The sequence below is a fragment of the Tiliqua scincoides genome, chromosome 6 (genome assembly GCF_035046505.1).
Source record: "Tiliqua scincoides isolate rTilSci1 chromosome 6, rTilSci1.hap2, whole genome shotgun sequence".
Taxonomy (NCBI): domain Eukaryota; kingdom Metazoa; phylum Chordata; class Lepidosauria; order Squamata; family Scincidae; genus Tiliqua; species Tiliqua scincoides.
Window position 1 is genome coordinate 9,785,159 of NC_089826.1, and position 14,719 is coordinate 9,799,877.

The 14,719-nt window shown below is 41.8% G+C and overlaps 1 protein-coding gene across 1 annotated transcript in view; it reads left to right on the forward strand.

The window, feature by feature from the left end:
- The window catches only part of BMP3 (bone morphogenetic protein 3), a 37,240-nt gene that overhangs the window by 16,822 nt on the left and 5,699 nt on the right, over positions 1–14,719 (forward strand). Inside the window, exon 3 of the mRNA XM_066632283.1 lies at positions 13,026–13,933. Within this exon, the coding sequence (XP_066488380.1) occupies positions 13,026–13,933 (908 nt within the window). The remainder of the gene's footprint in view (positions 1–13,025; positions 13,934–14,719) is intronic.

Sequence of the window (14,719 nt, forward strand, 5' to 3'; positions counted from 1 at the left end):
AGAGGCCAGTATGGTTGGTTCCAGCGGCATCACAGGAGTTGCCAGAACGTGACTGTGTTCAGCCATGAACTGCCTCAGGGACTCCGGCTCAGGATTTTGCCTCAAGGTTGACTCCTGAAGCCTTTTCCATAACTGGATGTAGCCACAAGGCAGTGGAGGTTTGGGATCAGAGTTTTCCTTCTCTCAGATGAGCTGCCTTCCCAGGCTGACGAGTCCCATCTACCCAGTGACTGTTTAGTCGCCTCTTACAACAAGTACAGCCAAACTGAGGGCCTATTCTTATCCCCCAGCCCCCAGGGTGCAAGTTATATGGTAGACAGCAAAGTAACAGGTGTCAGTGAAATCTGGCTGTACCAGTTGGTTCACAGTCTGTTATATAGTTTGCAAAGCCACAGGAGCCTGACTGAAAGAGTAGGTCGGCAGCTTTTTTGAGCAGCAGCTGGGCTCACACTGTTCACTATAGGCTGGCTGGTGGAAGGCTTTCCTTGGGATCTGCATATTGTCTTTTAACTGTCGAGTCAGCTGCATGTGGCAGAGAGGAGGCACAGAGATAGAGCAATACAGACTTGACAGCAGCATATGTCATGCTGCTCTTTGGACTGATGCATATTCACTGTCTGTGAAGGAGAGGATATCACAAGAGTGTGTAGTGTGCTCTGTTTGCAGCAAGAACATGGTAGCTGGGAACAGTACCTATCCCTTTTTTGGGGCACCTGGTCCCCAACCGGTCTATAGCATGCCACACACACTGCATCAGTGCTGCTACATTGTTTTGGGCCGGCCCTTGCTAGGATTGGGTCATCAGTGTCCTAATTTATACTAAATTTGAATGTGACCAAAATGTCACATCTTAAAGACAAACTTTATGAGTGTAATCCAGCCAAATTTAGAACACTTACTTTCAACGTGTAAATTAAACATCTGAAATCAATGGGGATTGAAGCTGAAAACCTATACACGCTTAACTGAAAATGAGACTTACTTCTGAATAGAAATGCATAAGATTGGGTTGCATAAGTATTTAAGTTTTCGGCATTTTGCTCTACTTTTCTTTTGAGTTTGGGTTTGTAAAAGAAGACAGTATGAAGTACCTGTAGAATGAACGACTGTTATTAAATGAAACCAGTTCATTTGAATTCATTCTTTTAGGGGGAAAAAATTTAAAAACTCCATCTCATAAAAGTCATTTTAGGTATTGCACCTGCCCTAGAGCCAATTCTTGTGGTTTATAACCATATGGTTTCCTACTTTAAAAAAAATTTTTTTTACTTGGTTCAGTTTGAAACACCCATACAGAATAACACAGGAAATGAAGAATAGTGAACCTGACTAAGCACAAATAACGATTTGGAAATGGGAGCAGTGGGAGAACTTGAGGATAGAAGAATCATCTTCCCTCATCTTTCAGCTATGTTTGTTTTCAATAAAGTTTTATAACAGTAGCTGGCAAAAATATCTAAAACATGGTTTTCAATGCTGTCATGCTTGTAAATCTGTTTGTCATGATAAAATGGGTCAAAAACACTATATGACAGGGGTGCTCAATAGGTGGATCGCGATCTACCGGTAGATCGCGAGGCAAAATGAGTAGATCTCGGAGCCCTGTCTCTCCAAACTGTTAATATGTCAGTTTCATCTAGTGACTAGACGAAACTGACATATTTAGCTGACACTAAACTGACACTGAAACTGACACTTTAGCTGCTCTTCAGGCATGCAGCAACAAAACTGACGAAACTGACTAGACTCCAGCAGGGGCTCCATACATTAAAGGGGGTGTCTGTCAGACGCTTCCTTCCCCCCTGGTAGATCTCCAGGCCTTGCTGGGTTTCAAAGTAGCTCTCGAGCCAAAAAAGTGTGAGCACCCCTGCTATAGGAGAATCCATAAGGCCACCCCATTCTCTATAGATGGGACCAGATTCAAAGCACTGCAGACGTTATTCTAATTGTGTAAGGGGGCCTTTCAGCCTTCCTGTCCAACAGCAGTCCCTGGACTCTTCCCATAACCCTCCCTAAGGTCAGGAGTATACCAGAGTTGCCCTTTGAGGTGTGAGGGGCTATCGCTAGAAGGAAGTATCACCCTCTCCCCTGCGGCTGCACAGATGTGCTTTCCGCTCATGCATTGTGTGCGCATTGTATCAAAGCCATTTCTTCTTTTTAAAAAGACTTTCTTTGGAGTAATTCTTTGTTGCACAAGAAAATCGAAAGTTAGAGGAGATGTGAAAATGTAGGTTGTCTAATGCTACTGACATAAGTAGTTCAATAGTCCTGAGAGAACCTGAGACTATCGTGATGGGTGCCAGATGTTCCTCGCACCCTCTGAGAATTCAGTGTTGCCGAACATTCTTAGAGCCCTCCACTAAAGTTGCAGTTCCCAGATTCTTTTACAGAGGAAGCCATAGCAGTTAAATTGGTATAAGCCTGAAATATTTGTAGTGTAGAATTTTCCTTTATCTCGATGAACTGGATAACCGTTTTGATACATTAGATTTTACTGTAGGTTTGATGATTTTAATACTATTTAAAGCAGCCTTGAGACATTGAAGGGTGGGACGTAAATGCTAAAATCATTTTTGAAGACATGAAACTAACGACTTTGTTTTGAAGAAGGCTTCTGGGCTAACTCAGAATATCAGGTCATGTTATTATCTTTTACGTATGTTCTTTCTTTAAGTACAACTTATTCAGAATTTTGAACTACTCTAAAAAATTTGTAGTATGCCATATACAAATGTCTGTAAGCGGTGGCATAGCTATGGGGGTGGCGGCACAGTAAGCTGTAGGTGCTACAACATGCTGTGTAACTAACCCCTCCCCACTCACCTTCAGCCATTCTTGACAGCAATGTTGCTGTCACTGCCTAGAATGGCTCCAACAGTGAGGAAGAAGGGCCAGTTACGTGGCGTGTTATAGCACCTACAATACCTAATCGCATAGCAACGGGAATTGGATAATACAGTGGTTCTCACACATTTAGCACCGGGACCCACTTTTTAGAATGACAATTTGTCAGGACCTGCCGGAAGTGATGTCATGACCGGAAGTGACGCCATCAAGCAGGAACATTTTTAACAATCCTAGGCTGCAGTCCTACCCACACTTACCCAGGAGTAAATCCCATTGACTATCATTATAAAAGGAATATATATAGTAGCTTGTTAAAAGTACAGAACTGTAATTTCCCCAAATGCAGTCACATAACATGGTAGCATCAAGTCTAATGTATTAAAAATAAAATATTGAAATGAATGGGGACCTACCTGAAAATGGCTCGCGACCCACCCAGTGGGTCCCGACCCATAGTTTGAGAAACACTGGGATAATGTATCCCCATCGTTAAGTGGCACACACCTATACTTACTGCGCTGCCACCCCCATAGCTATGCTACTGTCTATATACGTTGTAATCCTGTTCATGCTGGATTTTTGTCATGATATGTGACCCAATTACAAGCTAAACACAAGTTCCCCAGCCATGTATTGTGACCATGCTCCTTCCCATTGACTTTGCTCCTTCCTCCCCAGGGGTGCCCAAACCCCAGCCCGGGGGCCACTTGCAGCCCTCCAGGCCTCTCAATGTGGCCCTCAGGGAGTTTCCAGTCTCCAATGAGCCTCTGGCCCTCCGGAGATTTGTTGAATCCCGCACTGGCCCAACGCAGCTTCTCTCAGCGTGAGGGTGACTGTTTGACCTCTCGTGTGAGCTGTGGAATGACAGCTTCCTCCACTACTTGCTGTTTCACGTCTGTGATGCAGCAGTGGCAGCAAAAGAAAGGCCAGTCTTGCTTTGTGCAAGGCCTTTTATAGGCATTGAGCTATTGCAAGACCTTCATTTGTTCATATAAGTTCATCTTTAATATATTCATTTATGTAAACTCATGTAAATTTATTCAAATTTTAAATATAAATTAATTCTTTTTCCCCCCGGCCCCCAACACAGTGTCAGAGAGCTGATGTGGCCCTCTTGCCAAAATCTTTGGACACCCCTGCTTCAGGCCTTTGACCTTGTTCCTTCCCCCTCCTCCAGCATAGGATTTTGCCACTGTAAAGGGAATTTTGGATCTGTGTTTCTCAAACAGCCGCCTCCCCCTCTCTTTCTACATAGTAAACTGCTTTTGAAACTCTGGGGACTTTCAAAAACTGTGCTAAGCATAGAGTTCTGCTGTTCAAAAGAAAAAAGTAAGAAAGTACACTGGAGGCCCCTAAGTCCTTGAACACACTGAAGTAGTTCATTGCCTGTTTGGGAGTGTGTGATTATAGGTGTATGTGTACAAATTATGATTTCATTTTGAACGCAGGCTTTTCCCTGATCCTTACAGCACAAACAAATTTGGTACTAGGAAGAGCTAGTTCTTGTACATGCATATTTGCTAAATTCTGATACCTGCTATTAAGATGAGTACATTATATTTAAATGTCAATTGAAGTAATAAAAAAAATTGAATGTTTATCTTTGAAAAAGTTTGGCCCAGTTTTTTTTTTCTTCAGTGGGAGAGTTTAAAAAAAAAACTGCAATTGTAAATGCATTTCTCCAAAATGCTAAGATTGCCGACAGTGCTACTTATTTTGATATGGACATTTTGGTTGTAAAAAATTGTTTTTTAGAAGAATAGGAAGAGTGAATAACTGGGGACCAAAGAAAGGAGCTATTTCATGTTGCTCCTCAGAGCACTCTAGTGGGAGCTGACTTATGAAGCCATGAAAACACGGTTTTATAATGGAAATGCTGATGTATTCTTAAGTATACTGGGGCAAGCATGCTGTTTTAATATCTAATTTAAAGTAGGGCTAATCATGACTATATAACTGAATAGCCCTCATTATTGCATCCTTTTTCACCCGTGGGATAGATTTGGCAGTCCATAAAAATGTCAGTATATCCTCAATAAAGGTAAACACCCCACAGCCAAATGGACTTATTCCAGCCTATTGATGTGTTGGAATGCCCCTTGTAACATGAATATTTGTTTGTGATGGTGATGTCAGTTCTCACAGGCATGCCATGCTCTCTCCGGCCTAGTTCCTAGCAGTGTGCTAAGCCTATGTCTGGGCTGTGGCCTCCTCAGGCTGCAGGTGGAGGCTCACATGAGAAAATGCACTTCCTCCACAACAAAAAAATTCTGTGCCACAGAAGTTTGCAACCAAACCCGCAGCTTCCTTCATGCAAGATATTTTTCTTTCCCATGCCTCCTCCCTGAGGCACTCTGCAGCCCCCAAAGCCACCCTTGAGGGGCTGAGTGACTCCCAGGAATTGTGTGGATAGTGGCATGGGGGCTGTAATAGAAATAGGCATTACTTTTCCAAAGAGTCCCTGGTGTGTTTTTTAGAGAAGGAGAGGGGAGAGAAAGATCCCTTGCATGAGCAGAACTCTGGTAATACAAGTTAAGAATGCAACTAATAAAAAGCTAGCATGTGAGGGAGAAGGCTGAGCCCAAAGTCTCCTTGACATGCTAGTTTTCGGTGTACAAGGTTGTGGGGGGGGGAGACTTGTGTGAACTCACACCAGGTTTACTACCTCATTGAGCAGTAGTAAAAGTGTGTGTGTGTATGTGTGTTAAAAACTCATAAAAACACAACACCACATTTGGGTATTCAGGATATTTTCCAGATATTAAAATAGATTACTTTTCCAGCTAGGAACAATATTGCATTTACTGACACTATATCACCTACCTAGTATACTTTTAAAGTGTTTAAAATTAATTAAAATGAGAAATTGGAATGAGAACGTGGAATAAAAACACATAATATTCTGCCTTTCAAGTCACGAAATCTGCAAAAAAAAACACAAACATTTTGAACACCCCTAGTAATAGCAAATGACAGCAACACAGCTGTTTGTTTTTAAGACAGGGAAAAGGTGTAGGTGGCCATTATCCAGAAATCAATTCATATCAGTAGCGGTGATAATATTCTTCACATTTTGAATATTAACCAATATAATAATAATATTTAAACTTTGTTTACATACAGTCACCATTGGAAGCCCCACTGTGCTCTTCAGCAAAATTCTGAGTATCTACACCCCTTCCTCTCTTGCACGATGATGAGAGATGGCAAGATTGGCAGTGAAGCATGTTTCTTCAGCAGAATCTTGTGCTTGGGCTGATTCCTATAGCGTTCCTTTGTCAACATAAGATTGGACCAGTATAATTTTTTTTTCCCCACAGTGAAAACCGGTACCACTTGCTTACTCCTAACACAGGCCTGGGTGTATTCCATGCACAAGCCATATGTCTAACACATGTGAAAATGGCAATCAGGCGTGTGATGGGGGAGGGTGTAAGCCATTGCTCTGCAAAAAATATCTGCCCAGAACCATCCATCACTTCATCATCACCTTGACACTTTTGCCTCATGTTTAAGCCAAATTTCCTTGTGCCAATGCAGTATGGAAACTGTTTGACCATGTGAAACACACCCCAAATGTCAGGGGAGGGAAATGGAGATTGGTGGAGTGATGCTCATAAGAAATTGTTTAGGTTCAACACTGTTACAGACAAAGGAAGTGTTTGGAACTCCTTCCAATTTGAATCAAGACTTGTGCCCTCCTTGTTGACCTAACAGCAGGAGAAAGATTTTTCTTTCCTAATTAGTGTTCCTACCTTAGGTTTTTCTGTTGCTTTATCTGTCTGGCTTTTGGTTTTAGTACCTTTAAAAGCGAATATTGTGTTCTGACTGCTTTTATTATTTTTATTATTGGTTATTGTTGTTTATTTTTATCACTGCCTTTTTCATTGATTGTTTTATTTTTTTACAATTATTATTAACAGTATTTATATACCGCTTTTCAACTAAAAGTTCACAAAGCGGTTTACAGAGAAAAATCAAATAACTAAATGGCTCCCTGTCCCAAAAGGGCTCACAATCTAAAAAATCAAAGCTGTGTTTTAATATATGTTGGGTGTCTTGACTGAAGGAGGAAAAGGCGAGATATAAATATTTTAAGTAAATAAATATAAATGTTTACAGTAATGTCAAATTCCAGGATCATCGTTCCTTTGAATGGATTTCCAAGTTGGCTGCTACTGTGGGTTCTCTATCTAGCAATTTCTAGCTGTGGTTAATGCTTTTCCCCATATAGGCCCCAAAACTGGGAACTCAGCTGTGGTGACAAGGAACAATTTGCAGCGGAAAGTTGCCAGGCACAATAGGGATTAAGTTACCCTCCCAACCACCAGTCCTGCTCCATATATTCTCTCCACTTGCATTCATGTTACACTTCCAGAAGAAATATCATTCCACTCTCTTGTTTACTTGCATGTCTTTTTCAGCTATTTTCAATCTTTTTCATGTTGTGGCACACTGGCAAGGTGCTGAACTTTTCAAGGCACACCATCAACTTTTTTTGACAATTGAAAAGGCACACTGCACTGCCAGTGGGGGGGCTCACATACCCCAATAGTTCTACTAATAAATGACCCTTCCCTAAACTCCTGTGGCACACCTGTGGTTTAGTCATAGCACTTCAATGTGCCACGGCATACTGGTTGAAAATTCATGGGATGATTTTTTTTTAATGATTTTTATCTCAACAATTCACATCTGTGTCCAATCATATGAATGTACCCATATTTGGACTGCAGCAATGTCCAGCAAAGCTACAAATTTGAATATAACTTTGGCCTTGTTGCCACAACTCCATCAAACTCCTAATCTACCTACCTGTCATTTACAGAAGTCATCCTATAAGAAAGTTTTAGCAGAATAGAAATGTCTGCTTTTGAAATCAAATGATGCTAAGAAACTCACTTGCACTGTGATTTAATGAATGTTTATTTGGAAAGTTCAGACCTATTTAATTAGAAGATTTTTTACTAGCAAGTATGCTTAGGAGTGCATACATATATAATGCTGCCTTAGTCTGGAATTTTTCACTTGTGTGAATGTTGTTATGGCAAAATTGAAAGCAGAAGAGCTCTGTTTTAAAATCCAGTTTGCATTCCATCCAGCGTAGGTATGACATTAGAACTTTGGATATAAGAAATGCAAAAAAGCTATTTAAACATCACTTACAGAGTGGCTAGTTTTCTGGTTTGGCCCCTGGATCGTGTTTTCTTTTTAGATGAGATGGTCAATTAGAAAATTATGTGTTGCATAAAAAAACATTTGTCCTTTTTTTGCAAAGCTATGTGTACTTTTTTCTACTTCTTTTAAATCAAAGTTAATGTACATAAGAGCATCTGTAGTGACATCTAATAATGTTGTGGGAATTTCCATAACATTGCCAGCTGAAAATGCAGGAAAACAGTGACATCTATTGATAAAAAGTAGCAAATTTAAAATATCCAAACTTGCTCTAGCTATGTTTGGAGGCTTGGCTTTAAAACTGTAATGCATACCTTGTATTTGTCACGTAATGAATTTTTCACAATTTGCTATAAAGAGAACTGGAATAAAAAATGACTGTTGTGCCATTTTGAAATTCTACTGGTTTAAATTCAAGAGGAAAAATTCAAGACTCGAGCATCATGAAGCAAATGACTATTTTATAACCTTTTCAGTAACATTTTTTATTTCATAACAGAGTACAATTTTAATACTCATCTACATCTGAAGTGTAATAAAACCCTCCCTTATACTTGGCAGGATGATACAGTTGGCCGGATTACCCAGGAGTGAGAAAGTTTATCCTGGGTTAGTTTGGTTGTCTGTATGTGAGAATGGATGATGGCCGGATCTCAAAGGATCTTCTCTATGGTGAACTCGTGCAAGGAAAGTGCCCTACAGGTAGACCACAGCTGTGATACAAGGACATCTGAAGAGGGATCTGAAGGCCTTAGGAGTGGACCTCAACAAGTGGGAAACCCTGGCCTCTGAGCGGCCCACTTGGAGGCAGGCTGTGCAGCATGGCCTTTCCCAGTTTGAAGAGACTCTTGGCCAACAGTCTGAGGCTAAGAGGCAAAGAAGGAAGGCCCATAGCCAGGGAGACAGACCAGGGACAGACTGCACTTGCTCCCAGTGTGGAAGGGATCGTCACTCCCGAATTGGCCTTTTCAGCCACACTAGTCGCTGTTCCAGAACCACCATTCAAAGTGCGATACCATAGTCTTTCCTGACTGAAGGTTGCCAACTGAACAATGAGCTCACTATTTTAACTTGTGAGATATTAAAGTTATTATAGACCCTATATGTCATAGCTTAATTATTTTATCTTTGTTATAGCTTCCAGATCACTATGACTGTTTCCAAATGGGACTTCCCTTGCAGACCTTTTAATGCCCTTAACTCTGAAATGAAAAATGGGAGGTACCACCTAGAGAAGAGGTTTTGCTTTTCCATTCCTTGCTTGAACTGTATCACCTGCGCTGAACTCCTGCTTGTTTTTTTAAAAAAAATAACTAATTATTGTTGAGTGGAGCTGTCATAACAATCAATTTGCCACCATCAAATGTCCACCATAACTGCCCCTTAATATGCGACTTTGAGAGGTTGGGGTGCTTTTGATATCCCAGGCACACTGTGAAACTGGCCTAAACCAAAGGGATGGTGGGACTCACTCAAAGGGCGAGCCTGCCATATGTTCTTCCTGTTAGCTTCTGTCATCAGGCCTTTGCTCCACAGGATCTTTATTCTTTCCAGCTGGTGGCTATTTAAAAACTGATTTTATTGGTTTAGATCAGCCATTTTCAACCACTGTGCCATGGCATATTGGTGTGCTGTGAGTGGTTCATAGGTGTGCCACAGGAATTTGGGGGAAGGTCATTTATTAGTAGGGCCAATGAGGGATGTGAGCCCCCACTGGCATCATGGTGTGCCTTGTCAATTGTCCAAAACCTGATGGCGTGCCTTGACAATTTCAGTGCCTTGTGAGTGTGCCATGAGATGAAAAAGGTTGAAAACTGCTGGTTTAGATATTCTGTCTGTCACTCCTATCTCCTGTTTTGTAATTGTTTTAATGTTTTATTGCTATTTCTTGTTTGAAGCTGCCTTGAGCACTGTTAATGGAGAAGCAGGATATAAATTTTAAAAGCAGCATAAATAAATAGAACTGAAGAAAACATTTGCTCCATTGGGGACTTTTTAAGTTAGTCTCCTGCTCTGTAGCTCTTCGCTCTCTCTTTTTTCAAAATCCTGAGGTTTTTCAAGTGGCTGTAGTCTAATTTTTAGAAGCCAATTTGACATCGGGACAGGGGATGGAGAAAGTTATTTTTAAATCCTTAACAGGGTTAGAGAAGCTGGACGCAGATCTCTGGCTTAGTATTTATCTTGGGTGGAAGCGGAGTGCACCTTTTGTTGCAGTCAGAGCGATGGGCATCTCTGTTAGGCAAGAATAGCTGCATGCAGTTAGAATTGGTTTGAGGCCAGATGAAAGAAATGCATAACCCATGCTTCTGCTTGGATTCAGTGCACAGGTCTGTGTGAACAGTTTTTTCCATAAATCATTTTATTTCTGAACTAGTTAATACAACTCGGACAGCTGAATCCTACCTAACTCCCTTAGTGCTGATGCAGCAGCGCCAACGGGGCACATATTGCATCTTGTGAGGAAGTTTCAAGTCCTGGAAGCCTCCCTGAGGAAGGGAAAACTTGTTCCCCTGCCATGGGACACACCTTCACTGCCCCAAGGGGTGTACTTGCATCTGCACCAGCTATTTTGCTGGCTAAGTCCAAGTGGACATGGGTCAGGGGATTGGGTATTGGTTGAGTTGCTGCCGCTGCCCCCTTCCTGCCTCAGTCTCCACCCTGTTCCTTCCCTTCCCCTTTCTGCCAACCCAACTCATCCCCCATACCAACTTACTGGCACTGAGGTTTCTCCAGTGGCCTCTGGCTCATAGTCACTGCAGCTTGTTGCTTGCGGTGACAGCCTGGCTGCACAGAATGGTAGGTCGTGTTTTGAGTCCTACGCAAAGCACACTGTAGTGCCAGAATACCCACTGCAGCAACTCAGAGACCCAATAGGCTTGAGCCTTTATTCTGCAAACATAGGTACAATTCTGGCTGCCACTGGGATTAGGCCTTCTTCTAATTCAGGAATTCCCAATGTGTGTGAATAGAGAAATCCCACATACGTATCGTTTGGCTTGGCTACCTGCTATTGGAGTTCTGTCTGCTATTATGACATAGGCTCTGTCTGCTTTGTATGTTTTGAGTGACAGAAAGGCGAAAAGTATCCAGTTTTTTAGAATTTGACCTCCTAAAACCCTTCAAATGAACCGTTTCCCCACCCTCCTTTGCTCCAAATAATGGAGTAATTGGCATGTTACAAAGTTATAAATTTTAACAAGATTCTTTCCTCTCCAGTATGTTTCTGTAGGAGGAGGGGGGGGGGGAGGAGAGCATTGCACATCATGTATGCCATACATACACACATACTTCTCCATGTTTGAAACTGTTTGACTTTTCAATTTTTTTATTGTTTATTTCACAGCAAAGCAATATCCTACTACACTTGTAATAGGAGCAGTCCTCTAAATGCTGCACATTCCACTCTCCAACCTATGAAGTACTTACGTATAGATTTGGTTATTTTAAAAGATACAAACAGCAATACAGTTATCCAACTCATAAAGACTCCTTCGCTTGTTGCACATAGATTGGCTATCATGTTATTTTGTTTTTTCTCAGCGTGAACTTGGAGGATGTTACACAAAGCCAAAATTTATTTATTTATTTATTTATTTATTTGCTTGCTTGCAGAATTTTTACCCTACTTTCTCTCCCTGCCGGGCATTCAAAGCAGCTATTCACTGAATCTCTTGGAAAGTCCTTATGGTTTCTAAGAGAGCAAAAAGACCATTCTATTTTGGGGTCTGCCAGCATGTTCCCTGTAAGTTGTGCAGAAGCAAAGCCATGTAGCTGTACTGACAGCCCCGTACAACATGATCTGGGTGCCACATGTTTCCACAACTAGGAAACACTACCTTCCCTTCTGACATGTTGGCCCGCCTGACCCTGGCCAAAGTCCCAATGAATGGGGGGGCGGAGGGAGAGCACTCTGTGCTGCTGGGGATGGTGATTTGTTTGATCACCACAGCTTAGGCGCTCTCATTCTTTTGCCAAAAAAGCACTGCCTTTTGGCGAAAAAGCACAGCTTCCCCCAAGCCTTCCATGGTCTGTGGCATGGTGGACACACCACTCTGCACAGTAGGGAAAAAATGGAGAGGGATCATTGTCTGCCAGCCTGGCTTGTTCTTAATTTCATTCTGTACTGTAAAACATTCTGCTTGGACTAAATAATAGCCTGACTGTGATTAAATATGTTTTGGGGGAACCAGAGGACATCCACGAAAGTTGTGTGTTGGGAAAGTTAGAACAGACAGAAGAAAATATTTCTTTACCCAGTGTGTAATTACTTTGTGGAACTCTTTGCCACAAGAAGTAGTTATGGCATCTTGCCTGGATGCCTTTAAGTGGGGGTTGGACAAATTTCTGGAGGAGAAGTTCATTACAGGTTACAAGTCATAGTAGGTATGTGCAAGTTCTTGGTTTTAGAGGCAAGCTGCCTCTGATTGCCAGATGCAGGGGAGGGCACTAGGATGCAGGTTGTGTCTGTTGTCTTGTGAGCTCCCTCAGACATTTGGTGGGCCACTGTGAGATACAGGAAGCTGGACTGGATGGGCCCTTGGCCTGATCCAGCAGGGCTTTTCTTACATTCTTATGGTTGATAATCTATTTTTTAATCAGATTAATTAAATAATTGGTTGGAGTAAAGTTAATGTACGTATTACCAAATCATGTGTATTATGTTGAAATAATCAGCAATGTAATAAAGAATGGCCGCTCTTTATTAGAAAGAAATATTATCTTCAACGTCTTTTTAAAAATCCCTGTTAAGCACCAGACCAAAAGGCACAAACTGTGTTCCTCCAGTCTCAGCCCCACTGATGAAAATGTGTCTGTGCTAATTAATCACTTCGGAAAATTTTATCTGACACGTATAACAGTTAAATAAAGGTAGTAAGTGAACATCTACTTTAAAGTGTATAATTAAGGAAAAGGTTTATTAGATGGGATTTATAAAAGTACAAAAGCAACTGGTGGGTCTGCCTTTTTCTGTCCTCATGTGAATATTTTTGTTCTCCTAGGGATTCCTGGAAGTAAAGAAGTCCACATTTTTAACCTGACCTCTCTCACAAAGTCTGAAAACATCTTGTCTGCTCTGTTGCATTACTATGTTGGGGACCTCCGGAACAGTACTGCAAATTGTCCTCGACTTAAGGGCTGCTCTTATGGGCACAGAAAATCTGACATGCAGATAAACCTCTCACTGCTGAGTTTTCCTCCTTCAAGAAACCAAACTCGGACCTTGGGACATTACTCCATCAATGTCTCCACTGCTTATCGGGATGTCCTTTCTTGGCAGTGGAAGAACATTACTCAAGTCTTAAGTAAGGCAAAGAAGAACAATGACCTCCTCATTGGAGTCAAAATGGCCTCTGTCGGCCGACACCCCTGGAAGAGCACACATCCCAGCTATCAACCTTACATCCTCATTTATGCAAACGACTCGGCCATTTCAGAACCGGAGAATGTTGTTTCTAGTTTGCAAGGGCGTCGGAATCCCCTACCTGGGGGCTTCCCAAAACTGGACATCTATTCAACAAATGGCCTGAGTGAACGGCGGCAAAAGCGCTCCACTAGCATTCTGTTGCCTTTGCAGAACAATGAGCTCCCAGGGGCTGAGTACCAGTACAATGAGGACGAAGGGTGGGAGGAAAGGAAGCACTACAAAACACTCCAGCCACGCCTGGCGGAGAGGACAAAAACCAAGAAAAAGCAGAGGAAAAACAACCATCAGAAAAGTCAGACGCTGCAGTTCGATGAACAGACCCTTAAAAAGGCCAGGAGGAAGCAGTGGAACGAGCCACGGCATTGCGCAAGGCGCTACCTCAAAGTGGATTTTGCAGACATTGGCTGGAGTGAATGGATTATTTCCCCGAAATCTTTCGATGCCTATTATTGCTCAGGTGAATGCCAGTTCCCTATTCCAAAGGTACAGTATTTCCTTTTTAAAAACCATTATTCTTTCCCTGTCTCCACGGTACAGGAAAGTGTGTGTGTGTGTGTGTGTGTGTGTGTGTGTGTGTGTGTGTGTGTGTGTGTGTGTTCCCTCGCCTTTAACAAACTGCATGTGGCTTTGTTAAAAGTGGCAATAAAATCTAGCTTGGCTGTTATTAAACTGTAGTATGCAGTAAACAGGCCATTTTTTAAAATGCCTGTTCTTAAAGGGCTAATGCAGAGATGGCTAAGTATGGAGTCAGAACTGGTTTACACAAAGTTATAAAAATAAAAGTTACGGAGGAGAATTATAGGAGGTTTTTGTACAGAATCCAAATATGCTATAAATTGCTTATTGGGCAATAATAATAATGTGTGAACTCATGATTGCACAGTTAAGCATCCCTAATATCCCCTGCATGCCCATTTCTGAAAATACAGCAGTGCCTAATGCTTTATAAAAGTTGCAGACCATTCCAGAAACTTGCTGTACTGGAAAACGAGTGCTTGGAATGGGGTATAGAATGTCACAAGCTGTGAGGTTCCAGTCGAGGAGTGGGGAGAAGTTACAACATTGTCCTAGAACATTGTTTTATGGTTACTTATGATGATCAGTTACAAATGTCTGATTCTATGACTGCTATGCAAATACTATCACACATCACACGCACCATGAACTCAGGCTACACATTATGAAAAGCAAACAACTAGGGCTATCTTGCTTGTCTTTTTCACCCTACATAGCCCTCACTGGGGGCTTGTTGTGGATTGGGGTTATTGC